The following is a 22,819-nucleotide window of genomic DNA, read 5'->3' on the forward strand; positions in this document are numbered from 1 at the left end:
CAATTGTTATAAATTTAATTTAGTAACAGAAATACTTATTCAGCTATAAAATGATACAGAGAAGTGAATATGGGCTATGTTCTTGTTTGCAGGATGGTCCGCATGATCGGCGATGAATTCCTTACGGAGGAAAGGGACCGGAAATACTACGCTGATCATTACACCTGTTGTCCACCGCCTCTCTTTATCATCCTCATCACCCTCGTGGAGGTTAGTAAACAGAGATTACTTTTGCAATGCATATATGTAATTTGGTATATATACAAAATTTTCGAGCTTTGATCCCGTCACTGTAACTAATAAATTTTTAATGGAAACACAGAGGGGAAAGGTGTATCACGGCTGCAGGGAAAAAGCGGAAGATCGTAGATCCGCGCTTTGTTATTTATTAAAACTGCCTTTGATAGCCGCGCGTGTATCTTTTTCTCTGTTCGAATACCGTGTCAGGATTAATATCGTCGCGTCTTGTATTTTCCACGCTAAAAAGGTTTCCGCTGGTTTTCTTTTTTTTCTCTTTTATTTATCGCGTTTATTAAATTTGCCAGTGTGAATTTGTTTTCACTTACGCGGAGAATCCGTTGTGCAAAGCGTGGCCGTTAATTTTGGTTTACATTATGCGGCGGACCCTGCGCCATTGCATACGTACAACTTTATGGGATAAAGTGTAAAATGCCATAAAAGTTCGCGTAACATTGGAATAACCGGCGTTATTATGCTAAACCATTGTTTCTCGCTCTACTTTAAATTGCACCGCGGTACATGTAATACGAAACATCATTATTTTTACGAGGTATAATGCACGATAGTAATTACATAGATTACTTGCGTTCTACAATGTTAAACAATCATGTAAATTCTTTGTTCTTTTGTAAATGCTGGAAGTTGTTGTTTATTGATTCATGAACCCCGGCTATTGTGATCAGGGTACTGTGCCTCAGAAGAAGGCATCTGAAAGGAATGCGGGCCAAATTATGCCCTACCTCAAAGGTGGCGAACCTTTTTACGTGCACGTGCCAAAAGCTCCTTTCCTAAGGAAAATTTTGACGATATTAATATTAAAGGAAATTTAGAAAATAATGAAATTTTTAGTTATTCAATATTAGAAAACTTAGTATATTAATAGCTGAAAAGTACGAATAACAAAGTTAATAATTCATTCTTTTCCCGCGAATACATTTATATGCAAGTGGTGGAAGACTGTCGACTGTCTGACGTCTCAAGCAGTTTTTTTTTATTTATATTTATTTAATTAATTGCGATCATTAATTATGCTAGCTATTAGGGAAGAATTGAATCTTTAAATCGTTCACGTGCCAGTTAAATTGTTGTACGTGGCCCTACCTTAATTCGTATGTACTTTTGACACTATTCTTCTTGTCCTGTGCTGCCCTAAGTGCCCTTTTTTAAGGTACAGGCAGTACTTACTGTGTTATTAACACAGGTGGGTAAAATATAGAAAAGATATATTTAAAATATATGATCCTACAAAGTTCAAATAAAATAAAATGGAAGTGAAATTTTATCAAATGAAATAATTTTATTTTATAGTTTAAATTATTAAAATAAAATTACTTTATTTGTCGAAATTTTACAGGTTTTACTAACAAACTAAATTATTTGTATAATTTTTTGTGGATTAATCTTGTTACGTATTCGTGTTTTAATTACAATTTGAACATTGCTTTATTAAATATTTCCGAAAAATGCATTTATTTAAATAAAAAACATATGAAGTCAAAGTAGAAAATGCCTGTTGCATGTAAAAATTAATACTTTTTTATTTTCTACGATTGACTAAAAATAATTTGGAAAAAATTACTATTTTGCAATTTATTGTTAAAGCATGTTTGAATGGTTTTTCAAGAATTGAAATGATTTTTTAAGTAAATTCAAACTGTAATAAATAGACTATTTAATTATTATAGAAATTGACGTTTATAATTAATGGGCTATTAAAATAAACATTTAAACAAGGGGTTAAGTATATTTAAAAATTAAAACATGTTACATAGAGTGTTCTATCCAACTATGTTTATTTTAATACTGATTTCTTATCGATGGTAGATCAATAATGTTTAAAGTGTCATCGAGACCATAGCGCATACACGTAGTTCATCAACTTCTTTATTATTTTTTTCCCTTTCCTGAAAGCTATCAGTTCATACAATTACCCTTTATGCCGAGAATATCCTGTTTGTAGAACAATATGCACTTTATATAAAGTATTATCGCGTCTCTTTGATGTCAGGCTGCGTAGGTGTGATCATCATGTACATACAATCGATCAATTTTTAACAAACGCGATTTCTGTATAAAGAATTTTCAATCCTTGCATTGACATTTGTTCAGATAAATAATTAATCCCCATTTATGCCAATTTCTCCGATCGTATCTACCAGTTATTGGACACTGATGTTCCAATGAATTTTTAACCAAAGCATTTTGCAACGATTCGCATCGGCAAACACCATCGCTTAATTGGATATGAAATATCGAAATCAGTAATTTCAATTGGCGAGCAGTAATTTTCAACTTTTCGAATATTCTTTTAAAAATTAACTACTTCTTAAAGGGGAGCTAAGGTGCCCCATGGGGGGGGGGATTATAAATCTATCATTTATTATGTCAAAAAATATTGAATAATATCTTCTTTTTACCCTTGCACTTATTTACAATTAAATGTTATTTAATTTTTGTTAGATCGACAAATTTATATGCGTAATTTATACTTGGCGCGTTTGTAGTTGTTACTAGATTCTGCTTGGGGGGGGGGGGGGGGGGGGGGCGTAGCGAGCGCTGCTAGCGTCCTTTTGTCTATTGTCTCTCAATCGCTTTCGCCGGACATGTGTGTCGCAGATAACCGTTATAATAATTTTTGTGATTAAAGTATCTTCTCCGAACTGTCGTGCATTTTATCCACCCTCGCTTTTAATAATTTTATTTAGAACTAGTTAAAGCCACTGTCCGTCCGATCTGCCTAACGAAACATAACTGTTCGCGTCGTGGAGAGGCAGGCACAGTAGTGTTTACAGTATGTATTAGTGCGCGTCTTATCCTGCCTTGTGTCGTTTATGTGAATTATAAACACTGACGAACTTGCTGTTCTGCTTAAATATTTCACAATCTTCTGATGGTGAGTTATTTAATATTGTACTCTAATACTTTTTAATCATTCAGGATATAATTATATGTAAATGTTCAAACGAAATACGTAATAATACTATTGTGAGGTTATGGTCATGTCACATATTCTGAACGATGTATTACAAAAATACGCGGATTCTATTTTTTCAAATGATTTAAAAAGTATTCCTTAAATCATTCGTTTGGTACAGTTGGTAATCTCATTACTTCCATTCGGTATGAAACACCAGTGAAATATAAAAGATGAACGAGACATTTCCAACAAACAGATTGTAGTATAAATTAAAGTCCTTCAATTGTTAGTATTTTACTTAGACGATTTTTGACCAATTATCACAAAATGTTGTTTCTCTAACTTTTTCATATTTTTTAAATATCTAACAAACCTTAATAGCCCTTACGGTCAGTCATTGGGTCAATCTAACCTTACTTTCCTTTATTCGTGCAGTTGTATAAATTCCTTACAAAACATTTTATTACCTATAAAATAATAACAAGGAAAATTGTTCTAAAAATTACGGGGACTTCTGTATACAGCGTTAAATTTAGAAAATGAGAATAATATGAAATACGAAATTACATTAAAATTGGGGCCTTCTCCATGGTCCGCCATACGAGGGTTAGCTTTAAAAAAAAGGTGTATAAAAGAGTTAAGCATTGACGAACGAACACAATTATTGAGTATCGTTTCTATTAGTTATTATATTTTACAATTTCAACTTATTAAAGAAAATTCCTCGAGTTACTTGAAATCCACAATTAGGGCAACGTTTTCCTCTGAAACGTGCTTGAAAGCTTGGAAATTCATAGAATTTCTTAAATACGAAAGGAAAATGCGAAGGGTCTCAGGTGCGAAGCGGGATGTACATGCAACGTTTTCCGATCGAGCTACATAGCTCGTTAATTAAATCTTCGGATATAGCCCGCGCTGTAAGCTGCAATTACGGAAGCGACACATGCTACCATATATTGTACTGTTTCTAAATGAAAATATTACCAACAATTTAGAAAAGCTTAGTGCTATGTTTCTGAGTGAAATGTTTGTTTTAACCTTTGTCCGGGTAGTCTATTCGTGTAACGTAGACAGATATAATTTCATTCATTGAAATATGAGGACCAGCATTTATTCACGAGAATAGTGATTTTTATTTTTGAAAAATTTATAATTTATATATTAGCAATATATAGAGGGGCACTATAGAATAGACATTCATTAATTCTCCGCCATATAATTCCTCGTTAGGAGCGCCTTGTGCTCATCCCTATTACTCACAAACACGCGAAACATACGAACTGTGAAGATGGCACGCATACCATTCGCGTTCAATAATTCCCCGTTCAGAATAAATGCCCCCCTTACGGAACCTGAAACGCGGGGAATTATCAAGCGCGTGCTGTAAATATTGTCCAGAGGCACACCTCTGGAATGCGATTGAATTAGAGGGGTGGCACCTACGGCAATCCATTCAATGAGACTTTTCAAAAATTAATAATAATTTAATAATAATTAATTAAAAAGTTAATAATATTATAATGTCTTCTACTATAAAATTTTCGTAAGAATATTCCATCAATTAAGGTGAAATTATTAATTTGCTGAACAATTGAAAGTGAATAAACAAAAATATCGTTCAATTCCATTATTTTCTAATTCTGGCCTCAGCCAATAAACAATACATGTGACTGGAGGCAGGTCAACGAATTTAATTGGACGGCAACTTAGCTGCAACGAACAGTACTTACACTGGCGTCCATAAGTCCATAAGTCTCAAGTCATTTGGTCCAATTTTAAAAAGAGTATTCTGTTTTAAAGAGTGTCCGGTGACTTATGAACTGCAGTGTATAGTTGTCGTTGCTATATTTCACGATAAACTTTTACATCTGAAACCGCACGATGTGTCGGCCGTATAGTTGCACGCGGCATGTGAATCGAGAGTAGCATACGCAGGTCAACAGTAATCTACCTTTTTCTCTTACCTTCTATCTTTCAACGTCGCGTTCGCGAGGTTCTCCCTTAAGGTACTTTCCCACGCGTGTAATTTGTAGCACGGAACATACCGGCGCATTTGAAAAGGGTCGCTTTAATGAGGTCACGAAAAGACAAATGTATCGTTAGCATGTGTGTACTCGCAAATATTTGGAAGCAATACGGGATGCACGCTTTTGACCGAAAGCAGTTCATACATCCTCGACCAGGGTTAAACGACTACGTTGTCCCGCTCCCTCGGGATGTCCTGTGAGACCATGCAGGAAATATTACATTACACAACTTAAAGTAAATTCACTGCTAGGAAATATAATTCATGGTTACATCGCGGGCACAGTAGTACAAAGAATGAAATATTAAGTTTCTTTTGAAGACTTTAATTTAAGTATAATATAGGCTAAATTTAATATTATCAATTCACATTTAACATAATAGCCAAAGATAGCCAGTATAAACAAAATTAGCTAATATATGTAGTCGAAATGCAGTTAAGTATAATCAAGTATAATTAGCTATCAAACAGACATACGGAGTTGAAAAAGTAGCTATGTATACTTGCCGTTAACAGAGTCCATAACTGCGAGAAGACCAGTTTTCGTTCTTCGCGTTTCTCCAGTGCGCATCTTCGCCCTGATTGGCCATACTCCCAAACGAAGTGGAAACCGATTAGCGGAGAGCTCGCTGAGTTCCCCCACCATCTTCCAACCTGCGCGGCTTAGTTATGGACTCTGGTGACGGCAAGTGTACATAGAAAGTAAACTTTCGTATTCATTTTTCTATGAATTAACGAAATTAATTGCAATATTATCATATCTGAATTTAATGCTACTGCAATGTATGATTATCCTCAAGTAACTGTTATAATAAGTTTAGGATACTAGAAATATGTGAGAACCCAAGGATATTAGGTCAGGACGGGTTGGGTCAATGATGGGTACTCGAAATTTTAGGGTCGAGTCGATTATTTGGTAGCTGAAATTTTTGAGTCGGGGTGGATCGTTTATCGGGTACCCGAAATTTTCGGGTCGATTGTCTGGTATCCGAAATTTGTAGATCGGGTGAGATTATGGAGTACCCGAAATTTTCAGGTTCTCACTCACCTGCGATAGCTGCATCGATATAGATAAGGTCTATAAGAAATTAGTAACATAAGTATGGGTATATTTTTTGTACTTATAATTATGTATACAGAAATGTTAATGAATGATTGTAATGCCATGGAGCAGAGGGCCAATAACTTTGCTATTGTGGGTGTGTCATTGGGAAGCTGTAAAAGTGGGTTAGATATGTATATACTTTTTCTAAGTAGAAAAGTCAACAGTTGACTTCAAATAACTAAGGTATAGTAGTAATTCACTGTAAGCACAATGGGCTTATCGTGATTTAGTTCCACGAAGTTCAAGAAAACCCACAGAAGCCAGATTGTTCTTTAGATCAGTGTAATCATGGGATTTGTTTTTTTACCTAAAGCTGCAGAGCAGAAAATTACGAATTTAATGACCTGTTATTAATGCTGATGCGATCACTGCGTAGTTGAATACGGTGACTTACAAGTGGTAAGATACGGAATCGACGCTAGATTCGTGACGGTTTTATCCCTAATGACTCGAATGTGATTGTGGGTAACATATACTGTCGTTGCGTGCACCCGTATAACTTCGAATTATCTAACGGAAGTACATAGAAAATTACATTTTCGTTTACAGCACTACATATATGTAATGACATGGTGTAACGTCAGAGAACTGTAAACAGAAGTAGAAGAAAGAGAATAGAGAAAATCGTCAGATGAATATCTTTACCATCATTTACCCGTGTTACATTATCGCTCAAAAGAATATTTAGAATTTTTAATGAAATTTAGATTTTATGTAGATAATGAAGCTTGAGTAATTATGTTTATTGTTTGATAATCACAAAAGTAGATGTTGGAATTTAGCATTATATATTTTTTAATTGATTTCACTTCGATTTTGATTTCATATATTTTTAATTGATCATCACTTTTCGCAAAATGAATGAATAATGTTCTTTCTAAAAGTTATTAGAAATAATTATTTTAACAATTCATAAATTATTGAAAATTTATTTATAACACGTGGCTACACTTCAAAGTGCATAATTCTGCAATGTGCAATGTGTATCTGTGACTTGGTACAAGAAGTACCTGCTACTGTCAGTATTTATTAATATTTAAATGTTAATAAATTCTTGTTCAAATAATTTTTGGCACAAAAGTTTCTGCTGTTTAAAATTTTATTTCTGGTACAAAATGAGAGAATTAAAGCTTATACTGTTTGTGTTAGATTATACCATTTTTGGCACAACACGTAAGCTTTTTATTTTATTAAAAAGTTTGACATTAACATGTACAAATGCCATTACAGCCATTTCTAGATGGAATTATAAATTATCGTGTTTTATATAGAATATACAATTGTTTATAAATTCAAAACTAAATTTAACTAATCTTCGCAAAAATATGACATTGGCAATTCTTGTCCCAAGCCACATTTGTTTATTCCATTGTTTTATGAGTGCAGTTACTTTTTTTACATCCTACTTTCAACTATAACTAACTACTCCTCCACTAAACTAACCTCGTTACATAGAAATCGTATTGTAAGGGAACAGACGTCACTTCGTCGTTCGCGTTGCAGTCTACCTTTTTCAACGACATTAGCTAGGAAATGGAAAAACAAACTGAATTGTGAAATCAGGTTCACTTGTAACGTCGTTGGCTTAAAAAAAAAAGAATTCTTCAAATTTCACCGTCAAACGGCGAATGCCGGGTCAATTGTGACCCAGGTTTACAAGAATGTTTCGACTGAAATTATGCATTCAAATTTTTCCACAATAATCTCTGATTTATTGAAAAAGGAATAGTTTAAAATCGAAAGAATAAAAATGGGAAAACTTTAAAAGTAAATTTAAGTTCCTGCATGTCTCAACGGGCCGCCCAAAGGGTTAAAGAAATTCAATGTTACATTCCGATTAGAATTATTTTTTCATCTGATAGAATTTGATACAATAATACTTACAATACCTCCTTTAAGAATTCTCTAAATTTGAGTAATCAAAATTTTTAATTCTTTAGTTTAATCATTGAATATCGGAGCCTGGGTCAATTAAGACCCAAACTTGCAAAACATTAATCTAGAAATAAATATGTAATTTTTAAACAAAAGAGTTTCATATATTGGAAGAATAATTTTTAAAGGAACATTGTAGAATTTAGGAAATGAAAATAATATGAAATACTAAATTAAATTAAAATTGGGGCTCTCTCTATGGTCCGCCGTCCGTGGGTTATCAATTTAAACTAGATTTAAAAGTTAATTTTAAATAAATAATAATCAATTAAATTGAAATTGTAATGGTGAAATATAATAATTTTATAAAAATTAAGAGTAAAACTAGGATTAGATACCCTGTTATATTAATTTAAGATAAATTTAGCAATTAAATATAAAGCATTCAAATTATAGGATATGGAAAATTATAAGATATCAAATATAACTTTTCATGCCTTTGGGATGAGAGTTATTTAAATACCTTTTTATACTCAGCTTTTAAACAATGAAAAGATATTTTTCATAAATCTAGTACATAAACATTTATAAGCAAAGAGAAAGAAATATTTTCCATATAACAAATGCTCAAAATAAATTTATGAAAACATTGTATTTTGAAGACCATTGCAATGTTGATCTTCCATAAGGAGTGACTGGATTTCGTGCAGGGAATACCCTGGCTTTTTGATCGTAAAGGGTGAAATGGTGTCAGAGTTTACATGTTTTGACACGAGCCATTTGGTATGCGCCAACCTAATATTATGAAAGGGCAAATGCAAACGATAGAGGAACAGGACGAGGGGCAGCAATCGAAGACGAAGCAATTTCCTCGCATTGTCTTTACCTCTGTGTTGCCCAGGTAGGAGGGTAAACGATTGGCAAGGGTTATCCTGTCTCGCCGGCTAAACAGAATTCAAATATCGAAAGATTGGCCGGGGCGAACGTTGTTTCGGCATTTTTACAAAAATGTTGGATCCTCGGGGAGAGCGAATTGCGGGATAATATCGACGTTTTCGAAGGTCTTCTGCATACAGGACCTTTCAAAATTCAATTCCGCGACTTCGGCTGCTCTCCTCGTCGTCGAGATAACCGGCTGCCTTCGGGAATTAAATTTCCATCTGCCTCGATCGCTGCAAGGGTTTTGATAGAATATTTCACGTGCTTGTGTGCGCGCACGTGCCACTCGTCCCTGTAAATCCACCCACGTATATGCATGTATTCAATCGCTTCGAATATTATTACTCGGTGGTCGACCGTTCATGGGCAATAACTGTGCTTTCGGATACGCTATTCAGATCTGTATAATAACGCGTGCACTCTCTAGACATCGTAACTTCCTTTAATTTACTCTAAACGTTTACTCACTTACCTGGGTGGTTAAACACTGACTAATCGAATTCGCTGGGGATTAAAGCCGATCACTGATTTAAATTAATAAATAGGTTATTTTAAAATGAAGCTATGCTACTGATTAACCCCTTCCCTTATAGTTCAACTTACAATTCAAATGGATTTTCGGTCAGTAATTGAATTTTGTATTTAATTCTATTTATAATTTGCTCAGTCAAAGCTCGTTGGATATTATGTATTCATTTTCTTTGTTTATTTTCAAATTGAAGCAATAAATAGTTATCTGACTGACACAACTATCGAAAGGGTTAACTATCGACGGATCATGGAGAGAGCTCTAACTTTAATTTATTTTTGTATATTAGATTATTTTCATTTTCTAAATCTTACACTGTTCCTTTAAAAATTATTCTTCTAATACAAAAAATAGTGAAACTCTTTCGTTTAAAAGTTATACATTTAACAATAAGGTAATAAAGTTGGGTTCAAAGATTAAAAGTGTACAACGATTTCTAGATAGTAATTACGAGACTATAAATATTTAAATCACACAAAAAATATGTAAATCGTATGGCACAACTGAGAAAATGAAATAAATTATTCAGTATCTGTAAAACATGCAAAATGGACAAATTAAAATAATTGATAAAAACGTATATTTCCATAAAGATTCGCAGTTTAATAATGAAAATAATTTCATTTTTTAATTTTCTAGTATATTTTATTAACATGTGAGTAACTTCTCTTTCACCATGAAAGTCGAATATTTTAGTAGACCACGTATCAGAGATTTCGAAACTAGTTTTACGGTTGTTTTCTTAAAAATTAACCTGCACGTGCATAAAGCATCAATGTGATCGCTTATCAATAGAGGAAATAGAATAGGTAACCGATAGATGTGCACTTTGTAATGCATCAAGGTGGGCAACATGTGGCACGGTGAGACAGTACGCAAAGATGAGAGAACCTGAACACTGAATGCTATTCTGATCACACGTACATGTCATACAGCCACTTGAATAAATATCAATTTGATATCACTTGGATATTGTGTCATCCGGGTGTTCGACTGCACCATTGGCGTCGTAATGTATATAAATGTCTGACTGGAAAGAGGTTCTTACACCTGCTTAGCTGTTCGTTCACCTTTTCAGTTTTCTGTAATCGCATCTATGTAGGTATTGTTCTTATTTATTTCACCGTGTCTCTATTTTTCTCGATATTTTTTGTTCCTTGTATTTTTCTCTTCTTTTATTTTTTTGCGAATACCCGCATATAGGAATAAAATTGTGATGATAGAAAAGTAAAAATGTTAAAAATATCGTATAAGAGATTAGAGGATTAAGAATTTTTTAATCCCTTGACGGCGGACCATGGAGAGAGCCAATTTTAATTTAATTCCGTATTTCACATTTTTATTTTCTGAATTTTACACTGTTCCTTTAAAAATTATTTTTATAATATGTCACACCCATTCGTTTATAAATTGTACATTTAACTTTAGGTTAATATCGTTTTGTAAGTTGACGTCTCGATTAACTCAGACTCCATTTTTAAAAAGTTAATTATTTATGACGTTTCTATTCTTCCTTCTTCAATCTTGTATTTGTATCTTAATATTTGTATAACGTTATAACCAACGTTATATAATTTATTTTAATCGTATTATATTTTTATTACATCCAATATCATCAATTTTATAATTTGGTATCTTTGGTTTTAGCGCCAAAATCATTAATTAAAAAACTTTCTATAATTTTATAAGAATCTGTGGGGGTACGTTTTTTCATTGGATTAGTGGTGACAAGGTGCGAAGTGGGGATACTACGTGCTGATCTCGAAGAAGAGGCACGAAATACAATCACTGTTATTCATTAATATATTAATTACTATTTGCAATCTCGCATTAGTCGTGGTTACTTTTAATATAGCAGTAAAACGTGTTTAATTGCAAACTATTATTTAAAGCTAAGTAATATCCGTAGGTATGATATTATCAGTGAAATGTTCGATGGAATATTTTATTGATTTTAATTCAAACTCGCTACCACAATGATTGACGAGTGACTTGAGTTCCTTTCAAAACGATTCAGTCCACTTTCTTAGCGGGCTTCGTATACGTCTTTTGAAAGAAACTGTAAAACAAAACAAAATTTATAACATAATTCAGTATTAATACAGCCGACGGTGTCTTAAGACCATTACAGTGTGGCATAAATGGTTGTAGTAAGTATACTATCATGGCGATGAATTGCACCTGCGACAAAGAATGAACATGTAAATAAATTAAACGTCACAAATATATGTGGTAAGGTTCAAAAGTTTCTGGTATCTTCTTGAAATAATAAATTATCATGCGTCTGACTGTACGTTGATATTTCTACTGTGACATTGAAGTCAAAAATCTTTCGAACCTTACTTTAACTAGTTTATTAGTACTCGCCATTTGTAAGGTAGTTATCAATGGTTTGATTGGATTAAGTATCCTTTGCCATTTTGCTCCAAACGAACTCAATAAATAATACGAGTACATGATCACGTGTACGGCACAGTTCACTAGCATAGGGAACGATATTTCTGCGACTGGGGTGTATCTGATTATAATCCAACATATTAACACTGTCGATACGTGATGGTACAGGTGTAAGGTCGAAACTTGTCTGTCCTTTTTCCTTAGTACAAACACTCCCGTCTCGAGGAGGTCGACGATTTTGATTAATATCGACAACCATACTGTATGAATCACCTGAAAGATTGTTCAAATTCCAACTTTTAAACCTTCCTGGACTCAGCGTGTTAACAATTGAACGGGAATTTTGAATTTTAAATACCTTCATGCTCTTCGGGCTACTAGAGTAATCTGTTGGTTCGCAAAATACTGTTATTTCCGTGAACCAACCCGCACTGATAAACTGTTGCACTATGATTGCATTACTGATGATTTGAAAGATGTTGTACCACATTATGAAGGTTTTAAGATCGTACGGTGTTCTGTCCTTCATAAACTTTGGCCCACCTTTTAGGACGAAGTATAAATAAAAAAGGAGGATAGCGGGAATGATAATCGGGGATTGCAGAAGCGGTAATTGGCTAGCTCTGGGATCTGAAATTACGATAACGATTCTCTTCATTAATTGTTCTCGGTGATAAAAAATTCGGTCATATTGCAGTTTCCCGGGTAATTAATCTCGACTATTTTATCGGATAAATCAAAGTCGGAGAAGACGATAGGAAGTGTCCCGAGGTCGATATCACGTGGCGTTTCAAAGTTATGGCCATTTTAAAAAATCACAATTTTTCAAAAATTTGTTGATTATTTCGAATCCAAAAAATAACTTAACCTTAACTAAACTAAGCTAACCTACCCTAACCCTACCTATGCCCACCCTCCCACTAAGCTAATTCAAAGGCTAGTTATTCTAGCTGATAAGTTGGGTTGGGTTAAGTTAGGTTAGGTTATTTTTTGGCTTCGAAATTATCGGAAAATTTTTGAAAAATTGTGATTTTTTAAAATGGCAATAACTTTGTAACGCCACGTGATATCGACCTCGGGACACTTCCTATCGTCTTCTCCGACCTTGATTTATCCGATAAAATAGTCGAGATCAATCCAACCAAAAATTCGTCATTTTACGGAGAGAACTACTCACCGGCCTTTTGATACCAGTAATAATCAAACGTTTCCGCCCAATCCATCTTCGACGACTTTTGTTTTCGCTCTATCAGAACAGAAAACCAGGTACAACTGATTCTAACAGAATTTTCGTAGAGCGTTTGACGCTTCAAAAATACGGATACCTGTTCAACTATAAAATTCACTATCGGTCCTATACGTTACGATTGAAGCTCAGGTACGCGTTGTGTGCCGCTTTCAGGTATAAACGAGTCGTATTGAATAGAAGAACGATACATTGAACGATCATTATGTATGTTGAGTTGCGTTGATTTTTGCACTGCGTGTGACTCTAACACATATTTACGCCGGCAGTCGATTGGCTGCAGTCATTCGGCATATTATCGGAAATTATCGAGAAATCTTCGGGAAACGTTAGAGTGGAAATCGATCAACCAAGATCATCGGCAATACATATTGATGATCAAATTATTAAGCTCCATCGGAACTTCTAAAGGTAACAATAGATAACAATTTCACGTTAAAATGACTAGAAATAACTATGTGGAAATTTAAATCAATATATCGAGATTTATAACAAAATAATGGTAATTTGGAAAAAGAGAAATGTTGATGTTTATAATGTATCAATAAAAAAAAAAAGAGGCAAATTACAAAAAAGGGCTAACGAAGGGTTTTTTCGTGTCCGCCTCCGATTGTTTTGATTTTTGGATATGTTTTAAAAGACCGAAAAATAATTTTCATATTTAGGGGGTGAAACGACCCCCTAAAGTTTCGACTACAATAGGCTATCTCGATAACTATCATAGGTAGAAGAAAACTTTTATAAGGAAAACTTTCATGGTTTTTTATGATATAATGCTGGCTATAAATTATTTAAAAAAATAATTTATTTATAACAACAAATCGGTTTATAATATTATTTTAAGTAATCGCAATTTACATAATAACAAAAAAGAACATACACTTTTTTCTGAATCCATTGACGTACTATGTATATACTGTGTTTGCCTCTTACATTTTGCATATTTTATAATTACATATCCGCCGTGCCCACACGTCGCACATAAATTGATATTAACGTCATGAAACAGTATCAGTGAATTAATCATATGTATATAGGTCTTCAAATCATTATTCATACACCTTGCACTTGGGAAGTTCTGCCATTCATCCACGAGTCACTTGATATATTTGTACGCTTAGCAATAGCAGTTTATCAAATCATGTGTTATATTTTGCGAAATTTTGCTACTTATACCTCGACAATTGGTTAATTCTTTAGTTAAATCCGAGCATTCAACGTGATTCAAGCATTAATTGATTGGAGTGGACACTGTGAACAGGATGTACATAATGTGAAACCAACAGGTAAGGAAATCATAATTAAGACGATACCAAAAAGTACCACTGACAGTTTTTAGTGATAGTTCTGCTGATTTTATCCAAAAATTAGCAGCAGAGCAGAGGTGATAGTTATTTTGCCCAAAAAACTTAGATTTTCGCATATACAGGTGATATGCTAGTCGATTCTCGATAGTTCTGTTAATTGTAATCGAGTTCTCGTGTAGTTCTGGTGACGTACATTACATTTCCAAAGAGTTCTGATGATAAGAAAAATTAGAAAATTTTTGAAACAATTATTTTACTCGGAAATCTCGTATTTCGATAGTTCTGTTTATTATGAAATAGTTTGCGTGTAGTTTTTGGCATGTATAATGCCTTCCCAAAAATTCTGATTATGAGAATAATTAGAAAAATTGTTAAACACATTTCTACCAATTTTCGACCGATCTGCGCATCCCCCACCATTAGCTGGCGACAGGAGGCCGCGCGGAGATTATTTCTCGCTTGGAGTATGTACTTACCTACATACACGTAGCGTATGAGACTGTTTTTCGACTATATGCCTTGAAGGCATCAACTAGTTTTTTCTTAAACACGCGTGATTGAATTTTTTTGCGTTTCGATCAATTTACATCGCTCGTTTTTACAAAACTGTCATTTACGAATAATAAAAAAAAAGAACGTAGAAAGAAAAATTTCTTTTAAAAATGAGGAAATTATCATATGATAAAATTATTTTACAACAAATTTTATCGGATGTTAAGTATTGTACTATTGATAAAAAAGGGCGCGTTCTTCCACCTTCCGATGAAGTTTATAAGAGAATTTCAGAACTTATGGCAGATAAAGGATCGAGGATCACGCCAAAACATATTCATACGTCAATAATAATCGTCAGGATTTTAAAGATTTTATTTCAAAAACATTTAATATTCGAATGCAAGAATCGGCTAACTTTATAAGCAATAATGATTTTAATACAACAGAATATGTAGATCAATGTACAGATACTGAAACTAGTTTTATCTCGATTAATATTAATCTTGTAATATCACAAGAAAAATGGCTCGTCATCCGATCCCAAAAGAAAATATATGGTAAGCGTACGTATTGGAAATTGTGAGAAGGGTGGGCGGACATAGTTGCTGAAGCAATTTGGATACAGCACCATCTCGATCGTGTGTTTGTTTTTAAAAATAATAACGTCTACCGAAGTGCAAAATAAAGTCGGGAAAATAGGCTGGAAATTGTGGAGTGACCATTTATATAACTCAGCAGTAGATATTGCTGATCAGTCGACGAACGGTGATGTAATGAACGCATACTATAATGTAGACTTCGCGAAAAAGCTAAAAAGATACTTGCTTCCATATGTACCACTATGGACTAACATTATGGTGCCCATCTTCCGGAGAGGCTCGGTAACCCCTACCTCAGCTGCAATTGAGTCAGAATTTTCTCATTTAAAAAATCGTGATTTTAGAGGTGAAATTCCGATGCGGATAGATAGATTCGTGCTCCAACATCAACAGCGTATTGATGATAAATTAAAGGAACGCTGCAAAGAATCGGACGCTCTGCCAAATGAAAAATCGGAAGAGCAAAATATCACCGATGTTCATGAATTCCCAAAAGCAGAACGTGATTCTGAAGCTACAAAGTTGCAAGAGGTAAACGACTTTCAGTACGCTACTAAAAATGTTGAAATCTCGTTTGGTGTAACTCCAAAAAATGTATGTAGTACTCCAAATAATAATACGAAAGATAAGTCAAAGATAAGTCAAACAGAAGAGAAAGTCAAAGGATTCCAATGGTACGGTACACCTTACAGAGCTGTTTCGACGATGCTCAAAACTCCACTATAAACGATAATAATTATATTTTCGATTCATCGAAAGTAATAAATGATATAATTTATAAAGAAAACCTATTTACAACTGACGAAAATATTCCAGCTGACAATGAATGGAATGTTCAAGAAGAATGGAGAGGTTTAAATAAAAACATAAAAGCTAACAATCAAAGCGATGATCTATCGAAACGAAAACCTGCCAAACCGACGTGTTTAGATGATTGCCCCGAGTGGGACTATATTAAAGATTCCAAAATAGGTCAAATCCCAGTTCTTTTAAACGGAAACATTTCGGGACCGGTGCGTGTAAATGACTATAATTTAAATGTAATGCAAACGTGTGCTTTTGATTCGATTTTTCAGGTCGTTGTCAGTGGGCTTTTAGCAAATAAGACCTATCGCGGAAATGTACAGTCATCCGATTGTCCAATTATAAATCTTGCTCAAAATGTCAGCAATAAAAAAAAAAAAAAAAAACAAAAGACAATTCAAAGAGTTAAGATATTATTAATGACTCCAATTTTTCAAAACACTCTTAAGACCTGCACGAGAAATATAAAACGCCTTGTTGCTGAATGCAATGCTGCTCATTTAGCTCAGTTTCTTTTTGAAAAAGAACCAAGTCATTCTTATAAGATTCAATGTTCCTGGGAATATGTTAATGACAGAAAATTTCAATTATTAGACGTGAACATTGATATGATTCTTTGCGGTGGTCTACATCTAATACAAGAAGCAATCGATGATTGTATAACAATTGAAAAGACTTGTTTTAACTGCAAAAAGAAAACAGCGAGTTTGATAGAATATGGGCCGCACCTGGTAATCGACACTTCTGTTGTGACTGACAGTAATTATCCGAACAAAGATAAATTCATTACTCACAAACTGAATTCACTTAAAAAAATCGTGACGATCGGTGAGAAAATGTATACAGTATCTCCCGTAACTTGTGTAACTCCCGGAAACTGGGGGTTGCTGGGGTGATTCTGAACAACATTTTCCTTTACTAAAATGTCGTTTGAAGCTTCGTTTTTGAGTTATTAAAGAAAAACACTGGCCAATCAGAGCGCGCAGCGGGCGTGCGCTGAGCCGCGGAAGCGTTGGCTTTCAACGGCGCTCGGTCGTGAGCCGTGTGAAGTTGGCCCCCCAATATTAAAATTTTTTAAATCTTCTTTTTGCAAACGTTTGCCTATCGTTTGCCCATTAATGCCCCGTTGGAATTTTTGTTTGCCCCTTTTTAGTTTAAAAGTTACAAGCAATTCAATTTTTGGGGGGGCCCACTTCACGTTGACTCCCCAATATTAAAATTTTTTAAATCTTCTTTTCGCAAACGTTTGCCCATCGTTTGCCCATTAATGCCCCGTTGGAATTTTCGTTTGCTCCCTTTTAGTTTAAAAGTTACAAGCAATTTAATTTTGAAAAATTCAAAATCTTCTTTTTGGAAACATTTGCCCACGAATACCCCGTTCGAATTTTTTCCTTCCAGTTAAAAGAATCATACGTAATTACATTTAAGTAAGATATTATATTCACTCTCGTTTATTCGTTTAAAATAACATTTTTGTATGGCACAAGTTGTTAAAATGTATAATACCGCCGGCATTAGCTTTACCCAAGGTGTACAACGTGGATGTTGCTCGGTCGGATTTACACCTCTTGTGTTTGTGTGTGCGTATGTGTGTAGGTGTGTAGGAATAGGTGTTTATGTGTTGTGTGTGTTTATGTATTTATTCATTTTTTTATTTTTTTATTATTTTTATTATTCTGTTTTAAATTTTTTATTTATTAGACTTACATATTTAGTGTGAGATTATTAAGTATCTTTCATTTTAATTTGATACTTTAACATACCCTATAATTGCCGGTCGAACTAGTGTGTTTGATAGGGATCCATTTGGAATTATATCTGCTTTAAATTTTAGATCATTATGTTCTTTCCATGATCCAGTTACTGTTTTGCAAAACGCAGTATAATGACCAATGCCGTTTTCAATTTCAGGTGGAATAAAATGTATGATACCTATTAAAACATATTTAACATTTTTTATCATAATGGAGTGTGGTATTTCAGATAGAGGTATTTCGGATGAAAATCCGAGATCTATTTGAAGCATACTGATAAAAGGATGTTCTGTATCAATTAACAGATGTGGGCCCGGCTCTCTAGATTCATATCCGTATCTCTTGCAGGAATCACAATAAATTTTCTTGTTTGTTTTTGAAAAATATTTATTAAGACTTTTCTTTAAACCGATTTTTAATCCTTCAGTTAATATTGGCTGTGATTCTATTTGCAGCACTGGTTTAATAATTTTGGAACTAATTTTACATTTTTTACAGTTGAACTCATTAATTGTACTTGGTACAGCATGTAATAACTTTAAAATTAAATTCGATATATTATATGAACAATCCAGCGTGTTTGTCAGAGGTTTATCAAGAGCTTTAGAAAAGCAAAGTGCTCTTTTAATGTACCATTTGCTTGTCGCTGTATTTAGTGCATAGTCAGTTACTAAATGAAAAAATTCAGAATCGGAAAATTCTGCTTTCACACATCTTTGATATACAACATAATCCGAGTATCCATTGGCTATTAGTTCAATAAGTGAATCAAATGAGCAGGTATTCATAACTTGAACTTTTACTTTTTCTATTTTTACAGGAGCAAGTAAATTGCCATTTTGTATTATCATATTCTTCCGTTTGCGTAAAGGACGATTATGCATTAAAGTAACATTTGGACAAGCTTGTAAATACTTTCCTCTTTTAGACGGAATCATTTTATCATGCTCACTAGGCTTCCTTATATTCCGTCCGCGCCAGTTTTCTTCTTCTTGCAAATATTGCTCTGAATTTTCTGAAACATCATTCATATTTTCTGATAATTCGACTACTTTTGTCGTAAAAGTAGAACAATCTACTCTTTCGGTGGCTTTGGATATTTCTGATGAAACTTCATGTATATTTAAAACCTCATTATAAGCAGCACGTTCAATTTTACATGTGGCTATAATTGAACGAATATGCTTTATGATAAATTTATCAATTCTAAGAGGTTTACTGTCGTCGCACAGTATAATGTTTTTTATTTCATTGAAATATGATTCAGATCTCGCTGAACTTGCTATAGCATAATTTGTTCTGCTGCATTCAGACATTACGTTTGTCCACAAAACATAATAACGACACAATCGCATAAAATGTTTTGCGAATTCTGGAGCGTAATAGGGATTGGGTCGCATTAATGTACGCGTTTTTTCAGCTATCAATTTAGCGTTATCGTATATTTTTATTAATTGTGGACAATCAAACTCTTCATTGAGATCTGTTAATTGAGTGGGTTCTGTAGAGACATTTACATCATCGTTGCTTTCTTCATACAATTCTATTAGAAATGTTTGAATCGCGTTTAAAAGGAAAGTTTCTTGTTTTTCACAATCAGTCCCACTGTCATCACATTCACTTAAATAAACTATAAGAACGGCTGACATCATTTTTTCAAAATCTGAACTATATTTACAAGTTGTCATAAGACCAATACACCGAACATAGAAATCTTTAATACGTGGAACTTTGTCATTGAAACACTTCCACTTCGTGATCATTTTTATTATATGAGCTATATCTACACGAATGTAGCACTTTATTGCGGTCTGAATACTTTTGCCAGAAAGATGATGTAGACAGTAGTCCATATATGTTTTCAAACTACATTCATTAAAAGCTAAGGAAATACCGTTTAATAATGCAAATGAAAAATCCGTCACAGTTTCATACGGCGCAGGAGCGCCGGATCGTAGCCATTCTTTTATAAAATAAGATATGGTATTTGCATCATGCTTCTCTGAAAGAATCTGGAAAACAGGAAATATTCTTTTTGAAGATGGGACAATAGCTTAGTATAAGAAAATTGCACTGGATTGGTCATTAGGTCTTTTTAATTTGTGGACTATTGATCCAGTGGCGTCGATTGATAAAGGTACTTTAGTTTTTATAATATCTTTATATAAATCAAGCTGCATCGGCGACCAGTACATACAATAAAATTTGTCCAGTGCTATTTCCCGTATTATACTTGCAAATTCTACATTACATTTTATTTTTTGTAGTGACATAAGAGGATCAGGAATCTTATATAATCCTAAATCTTTATCTTTTGCTTCTTGACGGGCTTTTCTGAGAACACTGCTACTATATAAATGGCTAGGTTCTGGATCTCCATATGCCATAACATTTGTTGCTTTATAACGCCAATTAGCAGCCTTTATAGAAAGCAATTCTTCTCCAACTTTTTGTCTTTCTAATCCTATAAGCATACGTTTGCTAACGTGGGGAATTCCTCGAGTATCTGCCGTTTTCACAGAAATTTTAATACCGTAACCAGGAATGGGCTTTTTTAAACAATGTCCTTTAAAGGTTGCACCGCATTCTTTGCATTTGCCAATTATTTCTAGATATACTCGATTTTCACAATCAAAAATCTTTGCTCTCTTAAAAGAATATGCGCAAGGTAATTTACTTTTTTCCCAGGAAGCTTTCTGTATAACATCCGTCCAACCCTGTTTTAATACGGTATAACGACGCTTGTTGCTATATCGACCTTTATCCTTGTAAATAACAGAAACTGGCGCAATACTATTCCATGAAGCATCATCTATATCTAAGTCAAATAATAAATTTGGACAATTATAATTATCTTTGCAGATGCCGCTAACACTGCTACTTGTACTTTCAGTAGATCGATCATCTGAATCATCTTTCGATCTATTTACACTTATTTCATTTACATCTGTTATATTCATTTGTTGTTTTATTTTATTTAGTACGCCATTTCTGTCCTTTTGTACATGCAAAAATAAAGTATCACGTTTAATTTTATTTTCCAATAATGCGCAAAGATCATTCCAAACTTTGCTGGAGCGCGGCTTAAGTGTCCCTTTTGTGTCTTGAAAAATATCAGCTTTTGCGAGAGCATCAATAATCTCGTTTGTGGAAACAGCGGCTGCTCGTGGCATTTTTAAATACAAGAAATCAAAAGCAATTGTTGCTTAACTTAGATAAACAAATCATAAAATCAAATAGCAAAGACAACTAGTTAAAATAAATTTGCTTTTATAATGTCAAAGAACCTATTTTATTATTGCAAGACATATGGGAAGAAAAAAGAAGTTTGTTATATAACTAACTCAGTTATGCGGTTTGTTCAGAGAGCTCCGTTAGAAGACGAATGTCTCTAAAACGTAAGTTATGTAAAAATGATACGCTGTAAAACAATCGAGTGCGGCGGTGCCAGATTGCAAATGCAACAGCACGCGCTTAAAGCGTATGGAGGGGATATGGAAGAGACATGCGCATTAAGGCATATGCGTCTATAGCGGGTCCCACGAGAGAGCATAAGTAAGTCGCGCTGGTTGTAAGATGGTGGGAGAACTCATAAACGAGAGTGAATATAATATCTTATTTAAATTTAATTGCGTATGATTCTTTCAACTGGAGGGAGAAAATTCAAATGGGGTATTCGTGGTCAAACGTTTCCAAAAAGAAGATTTTGAATTTTCCAAAATTGAATTACTTGTAACTTTTAAACTAAAAGGGAGCAAACGAAAATTCCAACGGGGCATTAATGGGCAAACGATGTGCAAACGTTTGCAAAAAGAAGATTTAAAAAATTTTAATAGTGGGGGGTCAACGTGAAGTGGGCCCCCCCAAAATTGAATTGCTTGTAACTTTTAAACTAAAAAGGGGCAAACGAAAATTCCAACGGGACATTAATGGGCAAACGATGAGCAAACGTTTGCAAAAAGAAGATTTAAAAAATTTTAATAGTGGGGGGTCAACGTGAAGTGGGCCCCCCCAAAATTGAATTGCTTGTAACTTTTAAACTAAAAAGGGGCAAACGAAAATTCCAACGGGGCATTAATGGGTAAACGATGGGCAAACGTTTGCAAAAAGAAGATTTAAAAAATTTTAATATTGGGGGGCCAACTTCACACGGCTTCGGTCGTGGTCGTGAACAAATGCATTGGCACAACGTAGGTATCAAGGGAAGAGTTTGGATAAAATCAGCAGAACTATCAATAAAAACTATCAGGAACTATAGAACTCGACTGCATGCGAAAAGAACTCCCTTTAATTTTTGATCTGCTGGAAAATGATATGCCAAATTCACAGACATGGATACTACGTGCTGATCTCGAAGAAGAGGCACGAAATACAATCACTATTATTCATTAATATATTAATTACTATTTGCAATCTCGCACTAGTCGTGGTTACTTTTATTATAGCAGTAAAACGTGTTTAATTGCAAACTATTATTTAAAGCTAAGTAATATCTGTAGGTATGATATTATCAGTAAAATGTTCGATGGAATATTTTATTGATTTTAATTCAAACTCGCTACCACAATGATTGACGAGTGACTTGA

At 33.9% G+C, this 22,819-nt stretch overlaps 2 protein-coding genes across 2 annotated transcripts in view; one reads left to right on the forward strand and one right to left on the reverse strand.

Annotated features, from left to right (window-relative positions):
• Positions 1-22,819, forward strand: part of stet (stem cell tumor) — a 502,203-nt gene that overhangs the window by 401,266 nt on the left and 78,118 nt on the right. Inside the window, exon 6 of the mRNA XM_034332224.2 lies at positions 93-210. Within this exon, the coding sequence (XP_034188115.1) occupies positions 93-210 (118 nt within the window). The remainder of the gene's footprint in view (positions 1-92; positions 211-22,819) is intronic.
• LOC143305333 (very long chain fatty acid elongase 1-like) lies at positions 11,658-12,762 on the reverse strand. The gene is made up of 4 exons (XM_076688399.1): positions 12,387-12,762; positions 11,975-12,301; positions 11,735-11,812; positions 11,658-11,690 (listed from the first exon to the last, which is right to left on the reverse strand). The coding sequence occupies exons 1-4, from the start codon at positions 12,684-12,686 to the stop codon at positions 11,658-11,660; spliced, it is 738 nt and encodes a 245-aa protein (XP_076544514.1). The 5' UTR covers positions 12,687-12,762.

The sequence above is a fragment of the Osmia lignaria genome, chromosome 5 (assembly GCF_051020975.1).
Source record: "Osmia lignaria lignaria isolate PbOS001 chromosome 5, iyOsmLign1, whole genome shotgun sequence".
NCBI lineage: Eukaryota > Metazoa > Arthropoda > Insecta > Hymenoptera > Megachilidae > Osmia > Osmia lignaria.

Bases quoted from the DNA above. Each gene is read 5' to 3' on its own strand.
- LOC143305333 (XM_076688399.1), bottom strand. From the start codon at position 12,686: ATGAAGAGAATCGTTATCGTAATTTCAGATCCCAGAGCTAGCCAATTA. The intron at 11,813-11,974 runs GTAAGGTTCGAA...TCTTTGTCGCAG, and splicing joins GTACTAATAAACTAGTTAAA to GTGCAATTCATCGCCATGAT. The intron at 11,691-11,734 runs GTATTAATACTG...TTTGTTTTACAG, and splicing joins GTCTTAAGACACCGTCGGCT to TTTCTTTCAAAAGACGTATA.